We start from the raw sequence: 23,269 nt of genomic DNA, 5'->3' as shown, positions 1-23,269 counted from the left end.
CTTGACAGAAACAAAGTTAATTAACATTTTATATAGATGAATACAACTGCAAAAGTGTCCACACCTTGATTTCGTCCAACAACAAATAAAATATTATTTTTTTTAGTATTAAAAAGTCAACATAAATTCCTATTTATTGTGAATAACAAAGAGTTTTATTATATATATTTAGTGTGATTAATTATTTTTTAAATATCAGACATGCAAAGCAGCATAAATTTTAAGAATGGATAGTTTAGTGCAACTAAAAAATATATTTAATGATGATTTAGCGTTAAAAACGTTTATTGTAGCCGTGACAATATGTTTATTAACTTTTATGTACAGGTAAAAATCATACGCAATATCCAGCATAACTCTATTTAAGGAATTCATAACTTTCTATTTTGCAGTATTTTTATGGGAATATATTTAATTGTTGCATTCATCATATCATTATCGCTCGTACTCTACATAGTTCAAAGTCCAACAATTAAGAAGCAATTTCAAGATATTTTACTTAATTTATTAAAAACAAATCAAAATGCCCGAGATATCGACGATGCAAGCAAAAACGCAAAAATTTTCATCGCAAAAGACCTTGACGCAACTTTAGAGAATTTCTTCAATAGATTACTAAATCAATTCATTAATAGCTGGTACTCAAATATATCAAATGATAGATCCTTTTTGTGTAATATCAAATTCGAGATTGCTCATGCTGTGCGGAACTTGGCAATAAGATGCAAAGATGTAAGTGTTATTGACATTAAAAATTGCTTGAAGACGTTAAGCAATGCATGTTTGAGGCGCATATTATTGTTTCATAACTTCTTCAAAGGATTTTTAAAATTCAAAATTTAACGGTTTTCAAAAATTCAAAATTTATCGATTCCAAAAATTCCAAAAAAATTGTAGATCAAAAATTCAAATTTTAAATTTCCGTTATAAAATAATATTTTGATCTACCAACAACTAGCAAGTCAAAATGACTCATAAATGTCCTAACATTATCGAGAACACACAAAGTGCTATCAATATTGATTCATTGTTTCCTTTCTTTTCATGCAGATCGATTACTCAATGGTGATTACAACAAAACTGCTACCTGTTGTGTATACACATATTAATGAAATAAAGCATTCCATAAATGCTGGTGATATCAGCGAACAAATAAGGTCATATGTCACTGACAGTCATCAAATTCATCCAGCAACAACAAGTAGAAAAGCTGAAATCAAATATTTGCGTGCATTATCAGAATCATTAATCCCGTACCTTTTTTCAACTAGCAATCTCAACTGTAAATCCTCTTTTACAATTGTCCGTGAACTTTTTGCAAATTGGATATTTTTGCCTATAACAGATATTATTGCGGAACCAGATATTATAAATATGCTTGTGATATTAGCAACTAATTCGAAGACAAATTCTATTAATGAACTGAATGATAAGACAGAGGTTGAACTTTTAGCAAATTTTAGTAAACTTATTGAATCGGACGAGAGTAACAGTGAGCAGCGCATGGACGGCAACTTTTTTAATGATCAAGAGAAATTGTACAATTTTATGCAGTTCTTAAAGAGTAAAAACTGCAAGGATGTTGAGGTGCTTAAATTTGTGCTAGATGTAGAGCACATGAATACGGAACTATACAAGAGAAATCTCGAAAGTGATCCAATAAAGCTGTCAAATCTTCAACAAATGTCTGAAAAATTATTGCTGCTATATAGAGATAATTTATTCGATGGGGATGAAGGAACTAAGCCAAAAGACTTGTTTCATTGCTATCGACATGCTAGAAAATATTTGGAATATAAATGGAAATATGATTTCTATAAAAGTGCCGAATACTACAAGTATATTTATGGTGATCGGGAACTATTTAATACATATAAACAAGAAACTGAAGATGTCGCTGGATCTTCAGATATTTCAAGCCAAAAGCTTGCAGCTAGAATCAAAAATGCAATGTCTATGAAAATTGCTGTTGACGGCATTGAAGAAGGTAAAAATCCGTTATTTTTTGAAAATTTCAAATATTTTTTGACCGCTATTTTTCAAATATTTTTTGACCGTTATTTTTTAATTTTTTTTCTCAGGTGACATTCAAGTTTTTGATGCTCTTGACATTGTGAATCCAATAAGTCCATTCAATTCCATGGCAGTTAGACTAAGAAAGGAAAAAGGACAAGATTTAGACAATTTTATGAAAACATTATATCACTCAATAGAATCGGAAGCGGACATGGGCGAGGACATTGTAAAAACGCAAACTAAGCATGAGAGGCAACGTAGTAGAATTAAATTTGGAAATATAGAACTTTATCATAATTTATTTAATATTACTGGACAATCGACGACAACTCCAATAACCATTTCATCATTCATCAAGACTCCAACACAAAGCCTGTTGTACTTTTTAGCTGAAATTATAAAATTTAATGACATTATTCTCAGGATAGCTACTGGATTCTTAAATTTCTTGCCAAATTCAGACATGCTGATTTGTCTTTCAATTAGAAAAATAGCCAAAAAGCTCATTAATCAAGCAATAGTTGCACATCTCATAAAGGAACTAGAAGAGAAAATTTTCGAACAGAAATCAAAACATCAGCCGACCAAAAAGGAATTGATGGATAGAAAAAATTTAGCTATGGAACGACTGGATAAAATTAAAGATGGATTATCAAATAATCTTGTGCTCTTACAAAATCCTGTATTTAATAAAAATTTGGCTTATTGCCTTCTTGATACGATTATAATTGAGGCATTTAGTGAGCTGGATCCTAATAATTTGCCAAAATCATGAAAACTATGTAGAATTATCAATAAAAAAGAGATATTATTTAATTAATCCTTTTTATTCTCATCCTTTACTTCCGATAAACTCTTATCAGACACGATCAGGTACAATCCAGCGAGTACCATTATGAGTCCCAGCCACCACAGTGGATTTGCTTTTTCACTAAATATGATGAATCCAAAAAGTCCAGATAGGCAGAAAGTTTGCAGCTGTTGATACCATTGTTGGAACTAACGCACTTTCATCGTTGTTGTGCAGACCTTTCACGAAGAATCTCCATACTAAGGCATTTGAAATGATCACTAAGCATAAGAATATTCCTTTTTGCAGCCATGATGTTTCCTGGAAGGATATCAATCATTAACAGAGCTTAGTGACAAATTAGCAAGCACCTAATGAATTTATCCTATATTTAATATTTCACTTTTTATTAAATCTTTGTTTTTTTACATAATGATCAGTACTTGAAACAATAATAATAAACATTTTTAATGCGATGATCCGAGAATCTCATCAATTAATTTAAGGGTACCGATACGAAGTCGTCGCTTTTGATCTTGATTCATATTTCGTACATCCGGAAGTAATGCAAGGAAGAAATTCAAATCTGCGCTACCTTGATCATCGGCTATGGGGATGATTGTATTTTGAACAGGAATCGACTGTTGATTATGCATATTTACAGACTGTCCTGATGATTGTTGTTGTTGATTTATTTGTGAGATCTGTGCTGCATTTATTTGCAATGTTTGCGGCGACGGTTTTGGGGGTGTTGACATTGTATTCATTAATGGTTGCAATTGAGGAATTGAACCATTTTGTTGATTATTTGCATGTGAACGGACTAAAGTGATTTGAGACTTTCGATCACAATTCGGTGTCACTGCTGTAGATGATGTTGGGATCTGTTCCTGTATTTCATACGCCTCATAGACAATATCCTCTTCATCTTCCATCGATTGCGATTCTTCCTGTATGATTTCATGGTCATATGCCGACGGGTCTTCCTTCATCTCTGTAAAATTGTCCTGCTCATCATTGGACTCATATTTAGTTATAACATTTTCTGATTTCGTCTCTAATGTTTTTGTGTATGGAACTAAAAAGTCCATATGTTGTAACAAATAATACGGTTTTAGTTTGTTATTTTTATTCTTGGCCTGATCTTTTGAACTTTTCAGGTATCGAGACAAGCTTGATCGTAGATGTCTCCATTTTTTCTTACAATCTGAGATACTCTCTCCAAAATCCTTTGAAACGGATTGCCATGAACGATCAACATGGACAGAGTTTTTATAATTCTGATCAGAATGGTCAAACAGGCATCTGTGCTGCTTAACGCACGAAATCTGCAAAAAAATCCCACAAAAAATTATAAAATTTGAATTTTACTCAAAACTCCAATAATACTTACGAGTTTTATATTCTGCTCAGTTTGCGATGCTGTTACTTGATACATTTTATCAATTAGCACTGTTTTTAGTTCTTAAAACTCACTATAATTAATGATTTTTCGCGTTTTTATAAATATTTTTGTGAGCGACAAATGAAAAACATAATGGCGACATAACACATTGAAGAAGCACCATACAACATGACTAACACATTCAAAACTCTTGCAACATTCAAATACACTGAAACATTTGTTTTGAGACACTTTAAGACACTTTCGAGAACTCATTCATAGGTAAATTAATCAATTTTTGACAAACTTTCCAAAAAACGATAAATTTGTCAAAAAATTTGAAAACTTTGCCAAATTTGAATTTTCAAAAATCGTTAAATTTTGAATTTTTGAAAATCGGTAAAAATTAAACTTTTTCAAACTTAAAGTTGTAATTTCTTGACTGATAATATTGGAAGTAGTAAGTTGTCCGTGCAACATTAATAACACAAAAATCAAAACATACAACATTACCTCATCGACATTGGAATTGTTTGTTTTTATAAAATTATAATTCATAAGTTTTCCAAAAGTTGAAGCTAGACTTCCACATAATCCACTAATAATCGAATAATAATGATTCTTTATAGACATCCTGATTTTACACTTTCAATAGAATTTTTCTCTTTTATTTAAATTTAGTTAATTTTTGTTTTGAAAATTACAATACGTAAAATATATGTATAATTTCATATATATAGTTATTCCCTTTTTATAATGTTGTTTACAGACACAAAACAAAACTGTAGGAACGATTTTTTTTTTGGAAACAATAACAACACTCTTTTTGCTTGCTTATGCTCACTAGTATGTATAATGCTTGACGTTTATATGTTTCTCTCGACCTACAAGTTTATATATATTTAAAAAAAAAAAAATCGTCAAAAAGGAGGGAAAATGAACAAAACAATAATAATGCATCAAAATATGTGTACTTCAGCATGTCACTTACTTCCATCAAATTGAACAGAATTTGCTCAAAAAATTATATTTAAAAATAATGAATTCATAAAATTAAAAAAAATTAAGGAAGTTGGACTGATTTAATTAGATACGACATCATCGATAAGCTTCAATATTCCAATCTTGACTTTACGCTTTTGATCATTATTCAAGTTCTTGAAATCAGGCAAAAGTCCAATCAAGAAGTATAAATCGCTTGCCTGGAATTAATCAAAATAATTCATTAGTCCAGTTATTAAAATAAGTTTAATTAATGTAAATCCTCACCTCACTAGGATTGGTGCTGGAAAACATATTACTCATGTTTGGTAGCGGAATCAATGTTGTTGATGCCATAACTTGAGATTTTGATGGCGATTCTTGTTGAATGCATTCTTGTTGCTGTTGCTCATGCTGTTCCTGAATACATTCTGAATGTTGAATTTGTTGCTCTTCCGCTCCACTGCTTGTTGTTTGATAAATCAACTGTTCACCCGGTTGATATGTTGTAATATAATCTTCACCTATAATCTTAACGCCTGCTCCTAACCGAGAAACAATAATGATTGTATTAAGATCCAGTCAGCATTTGACAAGTGATTTTTAAATTCACTTTAGCAGCTAAAATTGTAAGTGAGTAATGTACCTGCATAATATTGCTGGATGTCTTGTTGAGGATCAGCTTTAATGTCCTGCGGAGAACTATCTTTTGTAGCTACTACATTGTAAGTTATAGTTGTATTAGGTGTAGTATTAGCATATAAGATAGTATCATCGTCGCGATCCTTTTTGACTAAAGTCACAGTCGTAGATGTAGTAGGTGTTTGAGTGGGGGATTTGATAATCGGTTTTACCTTTCGTATGATACTCTTATCGTCGATATGAGGAAGCAAAAAGTCCATATGCTCTAGTAGATAATATGGACGATAGCGATTACCTTTTGACGTAGATTTATCCTTAAATACTTTTATATACCGAATTAATGAGCTTCTCAGTAACCGCCACTTTTTCTTGCAAACGTCCGCTAAACATCATAAAAATCGCACATTAACAAACATTCACTGGATGTTACTTCATGTATATTTACCTGGTTCGCCTATATCAGCTCCAATTTTATGCCATACCTCCTCAATGGAATCAGCATTAGTTTGTTGGGTCGGATCATGATTATAAATTTGAGGATATTGCTTGACAAGTCTTATTAGATGCTTATTTTTCTCAATTTGATCAGCAGTAACGTTGTGCATTTCTTTTATGTTGGCTACTATGTTTTTCTTTAAAGTTTTTCGTTGTTTTTACAACTTTTTTTGATGTTCCTTATTTTATTTTAATAGTTCAACCACTTATTTACCGTTTAACATTAGTTAATTATAGTTTTGAACAGAATTTATCACGTTAATTCGATTTTTCAACAATTTTTTTTATTAATTTCTCAAAAGTGAAGCTTCAATGTTGATTGTGTTAGTGTTTTTGTTGCACGTCACATTTGTTTTCGAATTTTTTACAGTTATTTTTTTTTATATCCAGCGGCACAAATTAAGTTCTCATATCACTCAGGGAAATTAATATTTTTTGATAATATTCAACCACGTTCAAAAAAATTTAATATTTTTATGTTTCAAATGTTTTTGGCTTAATTTTTTTGATATATCAGGTAGGCTGGGGAAAACATTTAAAAGTTTCATCAAAAAATGATGTTGCTTTGTTTTGACTAATGTTGCAAGAATTTCAACAACATAAGTTAATCAACATTATTTTCTGGATGAGATGAGTTGAGTAGTATGATGTAGCAGGTGATTGCTTGTTTCGTATTGTGTTTTCGCCCCATCCATGTAATTATTAATGCAGGTTTTTGGATCAAATCTCTTTTTTGGAGCATCAAACATTTTTATTGTGATTCTTTAAGTGCAAATTGGTTTATATGAATTTGCTTCCAACAAGATATCAAAAATGTCACTGTAGATTCAAAACAACAAGATCCAGCGACATCATAATCACTTCCCAAACTCACAAAATAACATCCAGTTTGACTTAATTCACTTTACCGGCCTAAAAATGAATGGTTTAAGTATCAATTGAAAGTCATAGTACTGTAATCCATACTTTTTATTTCTAAGAATTTGTTGCGAAATTGCCTATTATACAATCTTATTAGGTATTTATGTTTAAATCAAATAATGTAATTTATTCAACTTCAATGACTGCACCGATTTTCGTGAGAGCCTCTTTTAATTTCTCAGCTTCCTCTTTAGAGACATCTTCCTTTACAATTGTTGGAACACTCTCGACAAACTTCTTGGCCTGCACTAAATTCATTCCATCGAATAAGCTCTTAATTTCCTTAATTAATGCGACTTTTTGTTTTTCATCGAATTTAGTCATTTTTACTTTGAATGAGGTCTTGACTGTTTTTGGTGCTGCTTCTTCTTCCTCCTCAGCAGCTTGGGCTGGGGCTGCTTGTGCAACAAATCCTCCCATTGGCATCATTGCTGTGTCGGGAAGGTTTAATTTTCTCTTTAATAAAGTACTTAGCTCACTAACTTCTAAGATATTAAGACTGGCGATTTGATTTACGATGTTGTCAAGCTTTGGATTGATTGGTTTGTCACTTCCTTCTGGGACGGGAATCTGGAGTTTTTCTGATGTTGCTGTGGCTGCTTCCACATTTCTATAAATTGTTGTCGTTCTCATTGAACGAGTGCTGATTTTGATTAAATTTAACATTGCTCTTGTCTTCAACATGATTGAAATTGTTTCTTAGTGAGAAAGTGATGAATAAATGCCAGGAAAAGTGAGAAAAATTAATTTATTGAAAATTGAAAATTTTTTGTTTTCTTTTTTCTTAACCTCAAAAAATTAGAATATTTTCATGAAACGGCTCAAGATTTTTTGAATTTTTCCAGGGTTGTTGATCCAAGTAGTTGTTTTTAATTTGATGAAATTTGATTGATTTAGTTAATTATACTGTATTCTATAGTCAGCTATTGTTCAATTAAAACACTGAGAAAATTATTAAGGCTACCAGACATTTGTGAATAGCGAAAACAGGAGATTTGAAACATTCTACATCCACAGTTGGGACAACCCTGACATTTTGTAAACAACGAAGTATGAACTTTCTCACATAATTTTCGTCTCAATTAATTATATTATTTCAGTATACTTATGGATATTAATGATGCTTTTGAGCAGATTCTTCTAAGTGAGGAGCGGATCGCTGAGGAAAGCTACAAGAAGGGATTCGAGAAAGGAGTTAGTGAAGGAAATTTGGAGGCTTATCATATCGGTAATAATCTTGTGCTATTTTCCATAGATCGTGCATAATTTTGAAACATTTTAGGATTTCATAGAGGCGCAGAGATTGGAGCAGAACTTGGTTTTTATTTAGCTGTATTAGAGAATCATAAAATTCCAGCACCAATTGATCAGAAAGTCCTTAATTTAATAACACAATTAAAAGGAATAATTGAGCAGTTCCCACAGATAAATTGCGATACATTCGACCTATTTGAATCCCTTAATACAATTAGAGCACAGTTTAAGAAGCTTACAGCACTTTTAAAAATTACAAATTTAGTTTATCCTCAAAAATCAGACTTAAGTTTTTAAAAAAAAATGGTTAATAAGCTAGAATTAATAGCAATTGTCCAAAAACATCTGGACCGAATAGTCACTCATATGGAACCGTCAAGAGAATTTGTTAATATGCATATGGTAGCATGGATTTGTGAGAATTTGTATGTTAAGCATGTCCCAGAGAACATTAGAAGTGAAATTAACACAATTGAGGATGTTAGGTCAGCAATGGATCTATTTTTCCAGAAAGATAATCCTTCAATTGATTTAATTAAGAAGCATCAAAATCTCCACAACAAGATCCAGTTGGAAAAAACATTCTATCTTGAAAATTTAACTGACAAGCTTTATTTGACTCACGATGAAATGATTGACGAATTTAAGGCTCTAAAAGTGCCAACTGACTTAGGCCTAAATGTTCATGTTAAGGAATTTATGAAGGATAAAAAGTCTCATGAAGTTAGTGTTGCTTCAAAAATTGTTGGAATTCTATCCAGAACTCGTGACAAGAAACCGCTGATTCTCGATTTTGGTGACGGTAAAGGATACTTATCCACACGTGTGTCTCTAGAATTCAATCTCAAGACTCTTGGCATTGATGCTAGCGATCAGAATGCTCGTGAAGCTGAGTTACGAAATGCAAAGTTGACAAAATTGTGGCCTCATTTAGTTAAGAAGGAAGCATCAAGGATGAATATTGAGACACCTGAATTAAATTCACCTGACGAAGTCCAGGATGATAAAAAGTACAAGACAATTGCATCTTATATTTATGGTGATACAGACTTAAATACTTTAATAGATCAAGCATATCCAGATGAGAAAATGGACGAGATCTGCCTAATTGGTCTTCATACCTGCGGAAACTTGTCAGCCAATTCATTAAAGCATTTTGTTAGTAACGATAGGATTAAAATGATTATGAATGTTCCATGTTGCTATAACTTACTGTTTGAGGAGTTCGAGATTGACTATTTTAATGATCAGGAACGAGTAATTGACCATCCAGATGACTATGGATTTCCATTATCAAATTATCTTAAAGAACGCAAGTATAGAATTGGTCGAAATGCTCGCATGCTTGGTACACAGAGTTTTGAGAGAATCTTGAATGGAATTAGCAATCCTGATGAGTCACTGTTCTATCGTTCTATATTTGAAAAGCTACTTAGAGAGCGATTCCGTAAAGGCTTAAAGCCTCACGTGTTCCGATTAGGTAAAATCAAGCGTGTTAAAAGTTTAGAGGAATATATCAAGAAAGCATGTCAACGATTAAACATAACATATGACTTGACAGAGGAGGAGATTAGGCAACTTGAAGAAGACCACAAATTTGATAAGGAAGCAATAACTTTCCATTATTTTATCAGACTTTTATCGGCAAAAACTATTGAAACTATAATTCATTTAGATAGATATCTTTATCTTTTAGAGAATGATGTTGAGCATGTTTATCTTGTAAAACTTTTTGATAGTGTTATTTCTCCAAGAAATTTTGCTATTTTAGGAATAAAATAATTAATTTTATTGAAATTTATAACGGTCTTTTGAAATTTAAAAATTATGTGTGATTGTGTTTGTCCGGTTTCTGTGAGTGTGTGGGTGTTTCAAGCATTTTTCCTGATTTTCCAGACGAATTTCAAATCAATGTCTTGATATTTAGTCAACTATTACAGAACAGAAATCACAACGCTCAGATTTGGCCGCAAATGACCCGGTGTTTCCAGTAAGAAAATAGCATAACGGTCAAAAAATATTCAAATCTGGTAACCGATTCAAATTTCCGTGCATTTCTCTGTAACACAAATATCCTGCAAAAAAATTAATTTTCTGGATTTTATCAACATTTGGAGCTCTAGTTAATTACATTAAACAAGGAAAATGACGAGGTAAAGTGAAGTTCTACAGTGTCAGTTGAAATGAATCATTAATTTCTGTGAAATAACGGCTTAAAAGCATAAAAATGTTTTCGCACATTTAATTTCAAAAGAAAATCAAGTGTATTTAATTAAGTGAATGAGTAATAACGCTGCATTCTTCATAAATAAATTATGCATAGGTCGTGGTGTCAATGTTGTACAATTAAATATTCAATATGTAAATCGTTAACAAAATTTTATGGACGTATTTTTACTGTAAAATTAATTAAGCTTTATTAACACTATATTGTCAAACTATCTTTAATTGTTTTGTTTTTATGTTTTATCAACATTTTAGAACAGCCGCAATAGAATTAGGAGATTGTACACATCATAATCTAAAACAACTGAAAAAGATCAATTCTGTCGTCTTTCCTGTATCTTATAATGATCGATTCTATCTTGATGTCTTAGAATCTGGTGAATTGTGTAAACTAGCTTTTTACAATGACATTGTTGTCGGTGCCGTTTGTTGTCGAATTGATACCTTAGGTCATCAGAGACGACTATACATTATGACTCTTGGATGTTTATCACCATACCGACGTCTTGGAATTGGCACAGTTATGCTTAATCATATACTTAATTATGTTGAAAATGATGGAAATTTTGATAATATATTTCTGTAAGTCATGGTTAAACCATAAGTACCGTTTGTATCATTACAATGTCTTCTTATTCTTTTTAGACACGTACAAGTTAATAACGAAGGAGCAATTGCATTCTATAAGAAATTCGGCTTTGAAGTTGTGGACAAGAAACAAAATTACTATAAGAGAATCGAGCCTGCCGATGCATACGTACTCCAAAAGAATCTTAAAAATACACCCGAAGGAACGACGTCAGAAAAAATTCAACAAAACGGAACCATGAACGGTACATCATCATCCATAGATTCAAATTAAATCAATTTTGTCATTTGTAATCGTTAATTCAAGTCAGCATGGAAGAAATACATTAAAAATCTTTTGAATTACACTCAACGTTTTAATATTAAATCGTTTTTTGGGTATTTTGTTGTATTTACTCACGTCTCTTATTTTTCAGACACTTCTAGGAATATTCATCATATGCATTTTATTTTATAGTCAAACTTTATGTTCGTCAAAACTTGAGCTTTTGGATATATGAAATTTACTTCTTAGAAACTTGCTGAAAGTAAATTCATGTTTTAATAACCTTTCGATTTATGATGAAAGGAAAGTTTTTTGGACCGAAAGTGCCTTTCTATGTAACATTCATGAAGGAAATCGTGCATAAATTCGATTGCATTGAAATTAATGAAACTGAACTGAATTGGATTGAATTGAAATAAATACGGACTTTGGAGAGCTGAATTGGACTAAATCGAACTGAACTGAACCAAATTGAACTGTTTTGAACTGAACGAACACGATCAAAACCAGATGAAATTGAACTTTCTTGAACTGAAATAAATTTTTATTGACGAATTAATCACTTAGATAAGCAAATGTGAGTATTTTTGAGCACAGAAACAGTATACTTATCTTGAAAAAAATGCACAAACCACAAAAACAAAATGTTATTTACTGGATGCTTTAATATGTATTTGAGAACAAATAAAATAGAATAGCCTGATTAAAGTATTACATTCAACCAAATTATCAAAGCGACACAACTTGGGTGGGTCGAAATCAACCGTTGCATACCGTGTATTCGCTTTGACTTACTGTGTCTACCCAAGCTGTACCTTAACAAACACGTTGTACTGTTCGGGTTACTCGGAGAGCTTCAGGACTTCTCTTAAATGTCATTTACTTACAATTCCCATTCCCAAAAAGCCTAAAAGTAAAACAACTCAAAATTTCATCAAAACCCATACTCATTAACAGATGTAAGTACCACGAAATAATTCTCAATAACCCTTACTTCAAAGTAGACATTGAAAATTAACTACCTGTAACTCTCTTCAACCATAAAGCTCTCAACCTGATGCATATTTTATGCAAAAATTCAAATTAACTCATTAAATTTCTGAACTTTTTGTTTAACTTCGACTGAATTGCCCCACGAGTGGTCCTTTGACGGATATTCAGCATTAATTTCTCGTTAGGTGGAATTTCCAGTGTATAATGAATTTGCTAGACCTGAAAAAGTTTAAAAGGATCAAAAGACAATGAATTTTTAATTTTTTAAAATTTTTATTCAAGATTTCTCTTCAGTTTCTCTTGTGTTCACGATTTTTCATACTTTTTTTTTGTTTCCTTATGTATATAATTTTGCTGTTTACTATACTTAACATACAAATTTAATTATACTTATTTCTTACTAAGATTTAGTTCTGTACATTGAAGTCATTGAGAATCTCTCGCAAAAAAATAATATTCCTTAAATAGAATATGCAAAAAAATATATAATTAGGGGTTGTACGCAAGTGATGAGTAGCATTTTTTGAGGTTATGAGAAAGTCCATAGCATCATAAAAGTTGAACCATAAAACTCGAGTTTTACCTCAAATCTCTCATTTGACTCAAATCTTAGACCTCTTCTCCTTGATCTGAATGCTTAACGTCACTTGCGGACGATCCCTAAGGTGTATTTAATTAAGAACATTTTAATATAAAGGATTAAAATTAAAGAATTTCGTTTTTTTTGTTCTTTTTTTGTAAGTTCAGGTTTGAATAATTGTTTCACTTAAAATTAGTAATGGAAGAAGCAGCTTCTTTTTTTGCTGAGAGATTCCAATTTCATTTAATTTAATGATTAAATTCTCCACATTTTGTTGTTCGTAATAAAAAGCTTATCATTTTAAAATAATATTTACAATAAAAATAACTTTCTTTCTTTCTTTTTTTGTTGTTGTCTGTGCTTAAGTTTTACATAAATTTTCATGTTCATAAATTCCGAAGAGGGTACCCGGGGTAGAGATAGACGCGAAAGAGAAAGAAAAATGCTATAATTAAGGATGAAAGTTTTGCAATTTTTCTTTCTCTTTTTTTACGTTTAATTTCTTCCCTTTAGTTCCATTCTCTTCATTGCACTGCATTAATGCAGTTTCTGTTGCACAATAATTTTTTTGTCTTAAAACTTTTCTTGTGTTTCATAAAATCTCCTATCTATATATATACTTTATAAAATACATTTAATTATCTCTAAAACAATGAGTTCTTTTCCTTTTATTTCATCTTTCTTCCTTTTAAGCTTAAGTAAGTTTCCCTATGTGTGTGTGTTTTTTTATAAAAAAGACTTTTCTTTTAAAGCAAATTTTTACAAATCAAATGAAATTTTCTTCAATTTTCTTACACATTTTCCATCGGAAAATATTTGTTTTTTTTTTCTTTATTTTTCTAGTTTTTCAATTCGTATTTTCATATTTGGAGAAAGTTTTTTTGTTTATTTTCAATTTTGTTATTACTTTACTAGGATGAACTCTGAACAGCACAAGTTCTTGATGGCTTTAATAACGCTTAATTTACAGAATTCAACTCAAATTGCTGAATTAGTTGAATTCAACTCATATTGCTGAATTCAATGTTATTAGCTGAATTTTACATAAATGACCGAATTTTGCTAAACAAGCTGAATTCAGCAAATTAAGTTTAAACAGCTTAATTCAGCAAAAAATAGCTAAACTAGTTGAATTCAATTCAAGTTGCTGAATTCAATAAAGATGACTAAATTTAGTAAAATTAGCTGAATTCAACTAAATTTACTAAACTAGTTGAATCCAGCAAAATATGCTGAACTAGCTGAATTGAGCAAAATTTGCTGAATTTACCAAATAAAGCTGAATTGACTGAATTTAGCAAAAACTGCTGAACTGGCTTAATTCAGTTAAATTTGCTGAATAACTTAAAAAGAGTTGAATTCAATAAAAATAATTGAATTCAGCATACAAAACAAACAAAATGGCAACAAACAATAACCACTTGCTCAATGTATAGATAGACAGAATAGACAATTACTTTAAGTACAGAATTCATAAGTTTGATAGAAAATTGCATTAAATCTCTTTTGCATTTTCAATGCTAATATGATGATAGTAAAATTAAAAAGACTGAAGTAGAGCAGAAAAATGATAAATTTGCAATGCAAATCAGCACGTCTCTCACTTTCTGCTTCATCTAAAAAAAATATTACCCCCATTTTAATATTCATTTAAATTTTATTCGCATCCTTTAAATATTAACCGACCGAGAGTGAGAAGTGAGAGTATTAAGGCAAAGAAATTAATTGAAAAAAGAGTGTACACGATTCAATTAATAGCTAAGGTTAAGGGTTTCTCGCCCTCATCATATTTTCGTCTGAATGGCTTAAAGATGCAAGGGAACAAAAAAAAGCTCCAGATGAGAGAGCTTAAAAAATTAATTAAGTTTTTTTCCTCCTGCCTGCCGCAATATTTCACAACCAACAAAAAAGAGTACTGCTGTATATAAGGCGACACACAAACAATAAACAACACAAAAAAATTAAATTCTGTTGAGTAAAATAATGGAATTTTCAATTTTGAGGAAACACGCACATTCCAATTGTAAAACGAACCTTTTTTGAAGTATTTAAGTTAATAGGGAAGCAGCACAAAAAAAAGTTGTTTGTCATTCTTGCTCTACCTTTTTTTCCCTCTTGTGAGGATGGAAAAAGTTTTCCTTCTATGTCCAACAAAACTAACTTTTCGTCCACCAATCAAGGAAAGTTCAATATTCTTTCAATTCAACCACAAATGAAAATCCCGAAAAATCCCCTGCTTGTAATTGAAAAAGATACAATGCCTATAGGCAAATGCACAATAGACTTTGAAGGAAATGGCAATAGCAGGTGATGGAATTGTAAAGGGTGCGAAAAAGAGGATCAATGGACAAAGATTTCAAAGGGAAAAAGTTTTTCTTTTGATTATGCATTGATTTCGAGGGATTAGTGCTCGATTGAATCGATTATTGAGTTGTTATTTATAGATTTACTTCTTGTTCTGTTCGTCCCTTTCATTCTATTGTGGAAATTGATGGGATTTTGAAGTAAAGAGATTTCTATGAGGTTGATTTTAGGGTTTAAAGGTCGATAAACTCGAAATGATGCGATAATTTTGCATCAAAAGTGACTTCAGTGAAAAATGTTTTATTTTTGCTTCAAAAGAGTATTCAGTAACAAAATTGAAGCAGTAATTTTTTGCATCAAAAGTGACTTCAGTAAAAAAAGTTTTTTTGCTTCAAAAGTGTATTCAGTAACAAAATTGAAGCAGTAAATTAAATTGATATTGAAAATGATGCGAATCTTTTTGCATCAAAAGTGACTTCAGTAAAAAAAAATTTTTTTGCTTCAAAAGTGACTTCAGTAACAAATTTGAAGCAAAATTACAATTTCTCCAGAACTAAGCCATAAACAGTAATAACATAAAGTGTGCTCTGTTAAAAGACAGTAAGATTATAATTTTCCTAACCTCAAAATAATTAGAGATTAAAATTTTTCCCTTCATGTTGGAATTTTGATAAAAACCACAAAGAAGTCTCTCAGGTAAATTAGAAGTAAAGTAACATTTCTAAAAAGGATTTATTTAAATTCTTCATTTCTCGAGAAGTCGAGCATAAATCCCTTCCATTGAAGAATAAGGACGACCTTATTCTCATTATAGAAAATGAATTACGTTTCATTTCTTTTCATGCCTTGTTATATTTGTGGGTTATAAGAAAATTTCATAGAAATTCACCTTTTAAATCGAGAGAAAATCCCTTCTTAAAAGCACAATCAGTCGAGTACGAGCCGATGACAATTTCTGAACAGAAGTATGTTCAGTCATTCGCTCACAATTTAATTTAATTTTAAGTTTTTGTTATTTTGTGGATAGACTTTACATTCTTACACTATAATACTTTCTTACTTATGTGGATTGCGGCTAAGGTAGAAGATTCTATGGTCTATAAAAGCATGACATAATGGTTTTTAACGAGAAAAAGGGAAATGGATGGATGTAAGGTAAAGCAAGAAACTTTAAAACTTTCTTCATTTTCCCTCGTTTATAAAAAAGATTGTTTAGTAAGTATTTATATAGCCATATCCATACATAAGATGGAATGGGCAAGTGAGTGTAGAAAGAAAAGAAATTAAGCTTAATTTTACCCAATGGATTTGCGGACTGAGTCTATATATGAATAGAAAGATGTTGGTACCAGATACAACAATAACAACACGAGATAAAATTGATGGACCAGATGATGGGAAGGAGATAAGAAGGCTACCGCAAACTTTTTCCATCTGTTTTTTTTTTGTTGCTGGCTTTATGTTGAAGTATGGGAAAATTTCGGAAAATACGATGAGGGATAAAAGTTTTGACTAAAAAAAAAGAAAGTTTTTCCTTCCTTTCAACCCTCAAAACATAGAACTAAAAAATATTTTTGCCCTCTTTTCGGTGGCTTCCTATTTATTTATTCTTTTTTTTGCTCTTCCTTTCCTGTAGATGTGCATAGAGATATATTTATGTGGGAGATGGCTGGCTGAATATTTGTGTTTAAATACACAATTTTTATTCTTCATCTTTTTCTCAGTACACAATTGCCTGATGATGAAAATAACATAAATATATGGTTTGCTCTATATATGTTCATCTCTGTATATTTATCTAGTGGAAAGTGAGGCAGAAAAAATATGAATGAATGAGTGAATGAATGCCAAACATTTTCTGCAAGACAAATATATACTTGAATCGTTAAAATGGTGGTGGGCATGATGATATGGGAGTGGAAGACACAAAAAAGCACAAATAAAAGCTCAAGGATGGAAAGTCCTTAGCGATTTTAGCTTAAAGCGAATTTCAACGGTTGATTTATTTTTGAATTTTATCAATTTTCAATTAGTTGCGTGCCCCTTTCAGTTTACTTTGATTTTTTGTTACAGTCAATTTTCTTTAAATCTCAGTGTTCTTTGATAATTCGATCAGTAAACATCAATTAAAGCTTATTGCCAATTAATTAACAGAAATATCTATTCAGCATTCGACGAATAAGTCAGAAACTCTGAGAAATCACTTGTTTACATTTGTAATTATAATAATCTGCTGGAATATCACCAAAATAAACAGGTTTAGTACGAAAAGCTACCCAGACAGTTTACAAATCAGACAAGACAAACACAGCATTAAAATTCCTATTTAAAAGTGCTTAAAAAACAGCATTTAAATGGTTGATGAGTGTTCTATTGCTATTACTGCTGTTGGCATATCTGTGAATGAGCAGCCCAAAAAATTGTGTAGTGGCTGCAGTGAGCAAACAAAGGAGATAGTATGAGAAAAGAGAGGAAAACTTGGCAAGAACAAGTGTAATTAAAGCGACGATGGAAGGAAAATTGCGGAGTAAAAATGTAGAAAAACAAACAGAAACTGGCGATAAATTCCATTTAGCCTTAATTTTTGCCATCTATTGCTTTCTATTATCTTCCTTATTCTCTCTCTTTCACTTATCTATGTGATTTTATGATTCCGATTTCACAACATCAACGTCATATGGCAACAGAGAACAAAAAAATGGAACTATGAAGCAGCAATGAAATCTGTGTTTACGTTATATATGTGGAATTAATGAAAATCGTTCATAGCCACAAGGGAGTGAGCGAAATGGAAATGGAAAAAACAAACAACCATTTAAGAACGTTATGGATATGGATGAGGATAAAATAAAACATTGACTGGCACTTCTTGGAACGATAAAGTAATTGTAAATAGACTTGAGGCCTTAATGGACTTTAAATATCTTATGAGTTGGTGGGTTCGTGAGGTTCATTATGGTCATTTTATCAGCCTTGAGCTTTAAAACCTTCTTGGATCACAAAGGTCATCTTTCCGTCGACAATCTAAATATTTTCATACTTTCTACTTGGAAGATTCAAAGAAGATGGAAAAATTTATGATTTAATTAATCTAGGCATAGCAAATTTCCATACTAATTGTAATGAATCTTTTCCATTCACTCGTAAAATGAGCATTAATTTAATGTTTTATGCAAAATATAATAATTTTTATATCTATCTTGCTTCTTCGATACGCAGGCTTTGGACTACTAATTAAATCAATTAATAAGCAACGCGTAAATGAGAGCAGCGCAGTTTTCATGACGAGAATCACAAAATAACGAAAAAAGTACTAATAATCATATAAAATAATGGCACAAATTTTCTTCTTAGCTGGAAAAGTCTTGCTGCTGTTAGCGGATTTTTGAAAATTGAGCTTACTGATTCACTTTGTTCGCGCGGTCAATAGGCTGCTAACCTAGCTCGGATCTGTTCCGTTCCATCAATTTATTGGTCGTTAGGACATTTTGACCATTAAAATGTACGAAACTACATACCAGCAATCAGAAGCAATGCAGCGTTAATTACAGCTGCATCGTTCAACATGGAAGTCATATGAGTGTCGCGACCAGGACAATCAACAATTGGGACATGATGAATTAGCTGAATACGGATATTACATGCAGCACGACAGCATAATCTGTAAAGGTAATTTAAAGAATTCTAATTTATTGTCTTAGCTATTTATTTAGGAATCGAACGTTTAAGAATCCAAAACTCATGATTCATCTTGGGTACATATCTCAAAAAATACAATGCAAAACTTAACTATATTCGCGTTAACTGTTCTATAAATCCATTAAAGCTTAACGATTCAAAAATTTAAAGTCTAATTTGTGTAGAAATAACTTTTAAGCGTAAATGCTGAGTAAAGTATGTAAGCGTAATTCAAGCAAAAATTGTTCCTTTGCAAAATTTACTTCCACATTTGCACACATCCAGTGTTCTGTGCGTATGAGAAATGTTGTTAACAGCATGAGTGACATCAACAAACTCGCCATTCTCAACCTTCTCATCCTCATCAGAACTATAATCACTAATTATCGTTCCACCACTATAATCTATAGTCAGTTCCTCTCCAGCTTTAATTTTTCTTATTGAAAAAATGCACATCCTGTATATTGATGCATCATGATTACATGTAGTAACTGGCCAGATCCGGCAATTTGGTTCACAACTGTGATTTATTAAACGTGCCAAGTTCCCATAATGAGCAGCATCAATGGTATAAACTGCTTCTCGCTTCTCATTAAAGTCCAAATCAAATAAATATGACTTTCCGATTGCATCATACTTCTCGCCACGTCGTACTGACTCTTCTTGATCAATAATTTCGCCAGTATATTCAATAATGTAGGATCCACGTGGAATTGACTTTACAGCTTTTAATCCCCATCCTCGACCATTTTTGGTCAAGAAAATTGTGAATGGAATCTTTCTTGGTTGCTGTGTTAAACGATTTAGACAATTCTTATTGCAACTACAGTAATCATTGCATTCATAGATCATTTGACTATTGTACAGTCGCAGTCGATTGCCATCAACATACTCGTTATAAGCAAAGTTTCCATTCATAATTTTAGGGCAACATTTTGTTGTTCGACTGCATGATTTATAGCATTTGCAGCCACTCTTTTGTTGATCAACTGTTGACCTGACATTCATTGGCAGAATATTCTCACGTGTATAGCTAAATGGCTCGAAAACAGTAAAGTCGACATTATTTTCAATATAAATTGGAAATTCATTCCTTTCTTTATCCATAATATCAGCACTGATTGCATCGTGAGCTATTTTTTGTTGCTTATCTAGTTCCAAAAAGTGATTCAAAATGACGAGTTCTCGGAATCGCTTTCTAAAGTTCAAATAATAGCCAGGTTGATTCAAAATATACATATAAAGTAACTGAGAACAGTGGAACTCAAAGGCATCAAATTTGTTGGCAATGTCCTGCATAATTTCAGATTTTGGTTTGTTCTTATAAGATTCTATGACATCCTGTTGTTCATTTAAGTAATCCTGAATAACTTTTTGATAATCTTCTTGTAAACTATCCAATTCTGCATTCACAAACTCTAATGCTAGTTCCTCACAATCACGAATATTACTCATTGGTTCCCAAGTATTAGAATGTGAAGGATAATTTTCCCATTTAACAAGGAATAAGATATCACTGTTGGCTATGTTTATGCCACAAATCTTCTCAACTGTGTACGAGGCACTAAGATCAGTCAATTTACGTCTTGATTTAGGTTCTTTATTCCCAAATTCTTCAAATTTGAATCTTTTGGGAGAACAAAGACTTCTTCGAGGACGAAAGCTTTCATTGCTGACAGAACTTCCACTTATACTTGATGTTTCGCTACGATCTGTCGAATAACGACTGATTATTTCTGAGTATCGTCGTCTAGTTGGCTTGTAAAATTCAAATTCTCGAGGACTTTTAAGATGATAAAAGTTGGAGTCTGATTTATAGTCCAGAAATTGAATAATTGCTTGCGATTTAGCCTGGATATCATTAACATGTTGTCGACTTTTCTTATATCGTGAAGAATCGCGTGATAATAGCTTCTCATTTCTCTTCTGTCTAATAAATGTTTTCAAATTTTGTTGACGATCACGGTGCTTAGTTAAGTAATAAATTTGTTTCTTCGTGATTTTCTCTAGCTTAACTACAGGAAGGAAATCTTCAATTCCCATTGGTATAGTCTTATTGATGTTATTATTAGGTTCTAATGCAGTAAGAAGATCATTATTTACTGGATCAAGTTCCTCATTTGACTTCTGATCATCCATCATGAGTTCATCATCCGGTTTATCTGCAGATATCAATTGACAGATCCAGAATTATGTCCAAAAACATAGTCATCATCATCATTATTTCAAGACATATATCTATTGCCCTAAAATTAAACCTTTTGCTATCAACGCGTTATGTTTTGTTATCCCCGAGTACCAAATTATTACTATATTAAGCTAATGTCGTTCTATTGCATTTTTAAACAGTTTTGTGCATTATGATCATGAGTTTTGGATTTGAATCAAGTTAATAAATCATAATTTAAAGTAAACAAAACAGAAATAATGCTTTGAAATAATGACATGAACATAACTAAAGGACTAAGCAGCTATAACTCACCTAATTTGATGTTAATATTGCTGTCTAATTCATCCTTAACTCTGAAAGGATGGATACTTGAAATTGTGTACGGTTCAGCTGATTCTTCGTGTGCGACATGACCGATTGTTCCAATATTGTTGATTGCCTGACGAGAAATGACTTCCATTGATTGCTGTGTCAACTTTGTTATGTCCTAAAATCGAGGTTATTGAATTTTTGAATTTTTCATTCAATTGTGCGCTTGGAATCTAGTTCCATTTTCTCTAATACTTGATATCCATTAAAGGAACTCAAATATCTAGGAGACAATCTAAATTGCCACGCAAATAAAGTAAATAACTTCGAAAAAAATGAAGCCAAGTTTCCCGCCAAAATATTTTCCCTAATCTTTCAATTAAAATGTACTAACCAAAGCCACTAATTCTTGTTTCAGCAAATAATGCTGTTCTGTTTCCTGCTGTGTTTCTATACCAGCCATTTTCACTAATTTTACTAGTTAAATTAATTTTTTATTTTGATTAAAAATTCAACTAAGCGGCTTAATGTTGTTACTTATAGATGGCCTCGTGATCGCAATGGAAAAAATTTTTTACACTGAATGAAGTTTAAAGTTTTAAAACTTGTTTTGATGTTTTCAATGTTTCAACAATGTTTTTACAATGCTTCTTGCGCAAAAATTGTTGATTGGTGACTTGGAACCTTACTGGATCTTGTTTTTAGATTAGGAAGTGACTTGGAATCTTACTGGATCTTGTTTTTTAGGTCGGGGAAGTGACTTGAAGTTTACTGGATATTATTTTTAAGCGAAAAAAGTGACTTGAATACTGTATCTTGCTTTTTCATGCCAAAACTTATCAAATACAGCTATTATTGGGTACAACTTGAAGTATTCATCTTGAAGATTTACGAATGGATTCACATTCATTTATTAACCAATTACTGATCGCTATGACCAAAAATGCGCTGAAATGACTTAACACGAACGAGTCCTTTTCTAATTTCATTTTATACACTTGGAAAATTGCACATTGAAGGTCACACGAGCTTTTCTTTGACGCTGCTCAGCTATTGTTAGCTGTCATGAAATGAAAATGAAAAGAAATGTCATGTGGAGTGGAAATCTCATTTTCCTTCATGCGTCTAAAATTCTCACTTCGTTTTTTGTTACGGATGCTTTAAATAGCCCGGTAGCGGAGCCTAGAAGGAAGGAAATTTTAATTTTCCCACCGTAAAAGGTGGCAAGGGATGGACAATGAAGGAAATTTCATTTTCAAAAGCAATTGTTTTTAAAAATTGAATTTAAATTTTTAACGGTTTTTCTAAATTTGAATTTGAAAATTCTTAAAGCAACGCTGTAAAAAAATTCAATTTCAACTCATTTTCAATGAAATTTCTGCAAAATTAAATGCATTCCTTGAGAAAAGCTCAAGAATGTTCAATCCCAGACATCTCGTCTATAAAAATCACAGCGTCAAATCCTCTAAAGCTCGCAAACAATTTCGCTTAGTTTTCTTCTTAAATATCCATAAATTTTATTCTTTTTAAAAGAACAACACAACATTTTCTGTTTTTCTCATTTGGTTGAATTCGTGCTTCCCCATTTGCCTTAAAAAATACAAAAAATATGATTTGATTCAACACAAAAAAAAAAAAAAATTATTTCCTCCTCTTTTTCCTGTTGTTCGATG

The 23,269-nt window shown here is 31.5% G+C and overlaps 8 protein-coding genes across 10 annotated transcripts; 4 read left to right on the top strand and 4 right to left on the bottom strand.

Moving 5' to 3' along the window:
• Positions 1–107: 107 nt before the first annotated feature.
• Positions 108–2,836, top strand: LOC139089334 (uncharacterized). Its single transcript, XM_070638833.1, has 4 exons — positions 108–327; positions 393–732; positions 1,051–1,987; positions 2,082–2,836. Exons 1-4 carry the CDS (start codon positions 227–229, stop codon positions 2,789–2,791), a joined length of 2,088 nt encoding a protein of 695 aa, XP_070494934.1. The 5' UTR covers positions 108–226; the 3' UTR covers positions 2,792–2,836.
• Positions 2,825–6,641, bottom strand: LOC139089335 (uncharacterized). Of its 3 annotated transcripts, XM_070638836.1 has the most exons (6): positions 6,259–6,641; positions 5,818–6,195; positions 5,460–5,716; positions 5,182–5,392; positions 4,704–5,074; positions 2,825–3,127 (listed from the first exon to the last, which is right to left on the bottom strand). In XM_070638836.1, exons 1-4 carry the CDS (start codon positions 6,416–6,418, stop codon positions 5,273–5,275), a joined length of 915 nt encoding a protein of 304 aa, XP_070494937.1. In that variant the 5' UTR covers positions 6,419–6,641; the 3' UTR covers positions 2,825–3,127; positions 4,704–5,074; positions 5,182–5,272. The 3 variants fall into 3 exon arrangements, with proteins under 3 accessions (XP_070494937.1, XP_070494936.1, XP_070494938.1); XM_070638835.1 differs by having other exon boundaries at positions 4,704–5,392; XM_070638837.1 differs by having other exon boundaries at positions 4,704–5,392; positions 5,460–5,710; positions 6,259–6,640.
• Positions 3,186–4,510, bottom strand: LOC139089336 (uncharacterized). The gene is made up of 2 exons (XM_070638838.1): positions 4,200–4,510; positions 3,186–4,134 (listed from the first exon to the last, which is right to left on the bottom strand). The coding sequence occupies exons 1-2, from the start codon at positions 4,242–4,244 to the stop codon at positions 3,274–3,276; spliced, it is 906 nt and encodes a 301-aa protein (XP_070494939.1). The 5' UTR covers positions 4,245–4,510; the 3' UTR covers positions 3,186–3,273.
• A 621-nt stretch (positions 6,642–7,262) lies between the features above and the next one.
• Positions 7,263–8,013, bottom strand: mRpL12 (mitochondrial ribosomal protein L12). Its single transcript, XM_070638942.1, has one exon. The coding sequence runs from the start codon at positions 7,911–7,913 to the stop codon at positions 7,356–7,358; it is 558 nt and encodes a 185-aa protein (XP_070495043.1). The 5' UTR covers positions 7,914–8,013; the 3' UTR covers positions 7,263–7,355.
• A 244-nt stretch (positions 8,014–8,257) lies between these two features.
• LOC139089341 (protein LTO1 homolog) lies at positions 8,258–8,780 on the top strand. Its single transcript, XM_070638843.1, has 3 exons — positions 8,258–8,267; positions 8,330–8,457; positions 8,512–8,780. Exons 2-3 carry the CDS (start codon positions 8,337–8,339, stop codon positions 8,778–8,780), a joined length of 390 nt encoding a protein of 129 aa, XP_070494944.1. The 5' UTR covers positions 8,258–8,267; positions 8,330–8,336.
• A 6-nt stretch (positions 8,781–8,786) lies between these two features.
• Positions 8,787–10,287, top strand: LOC139089340 (probable methyltransferase-like protein 25). Its single transcript, XM_070638841.1, has one exon. The coding sequence runs from the start codon at positions 8,787–8,789 to the stop codon at positions 10,263–10,265; it is 1,479 nt and encodes a 492-aa protein (XP_070494942.1). The 3' UTR covers positions 10,266–10,287.
• A 230-nt stretch (positions 10,288–10,517) lies between these two features.
• On the top strand, positions 10,518–11,644 carry san (Probable N-acetyltransferase san). Its single transcript, XM_070638951.1, has 3 exons — positions 10,518–10,636; positions 10,965–11,291; positions 11,355–11,644. Exons 1-3 carry the CDS (start codon positions 10,629–10,631, stop codon positions 11,569–11,571), a joined length of 552 nt encoding a protein of 183 aa, XP_070495052.1. The 5' UTR covers positions 10,518–10,628; the 3' UTR covers positions 11,572–11,644.
• Positions 11,645–19,116: 7,472 nt separating this feature from the next.
• On the bottom strand, positions 19,117–23,250 carry Su(var)3-9 (Suppressor of variegation 3-9). Its single transcript, XM_070639017.1, has 3 exons — positions 21,991–23,250; positions 21,600–21,774; positions 19,117–21,279 (listed from the first exon to the last, which is right to left on the bottom strand). The coding sequence occupies exons 1-3, from the start codon at positions 22,057–22,059 to the stop codon at positions 19,349–19,351; spliced, it is 2,175 nt and encodes a 724-aa protein (XP_070495118.1). The 5' UTR covers positions 22,060–23,250; the 3' UTR covers positions 19,117–19,348.
• Between the last annotated feature and the right edge of the window lie 19 nt (positions 23,251–23,269).

Source organism: Chironomus tepperi, unplaced genomic scaffold, assembly GCF_022539635.2.
Source record: "Chironomus tepperi strain 1889 unplaced genomic scaffold, CSIRO-AGI_Ctep_v1 contig_177, whole genome shotgun sequence".
In the NCBI taxonomy this organism is placed as follows: domain Eukaryota; kingdom Metazoa; phylum Arthropoda; class Insecta; order Diptera; family Chironomidae; genus Chironomus; species Chironomus tepperi.
This window is presented reverse-complemented; position numbering and strand designations above follow the sequence as displayed.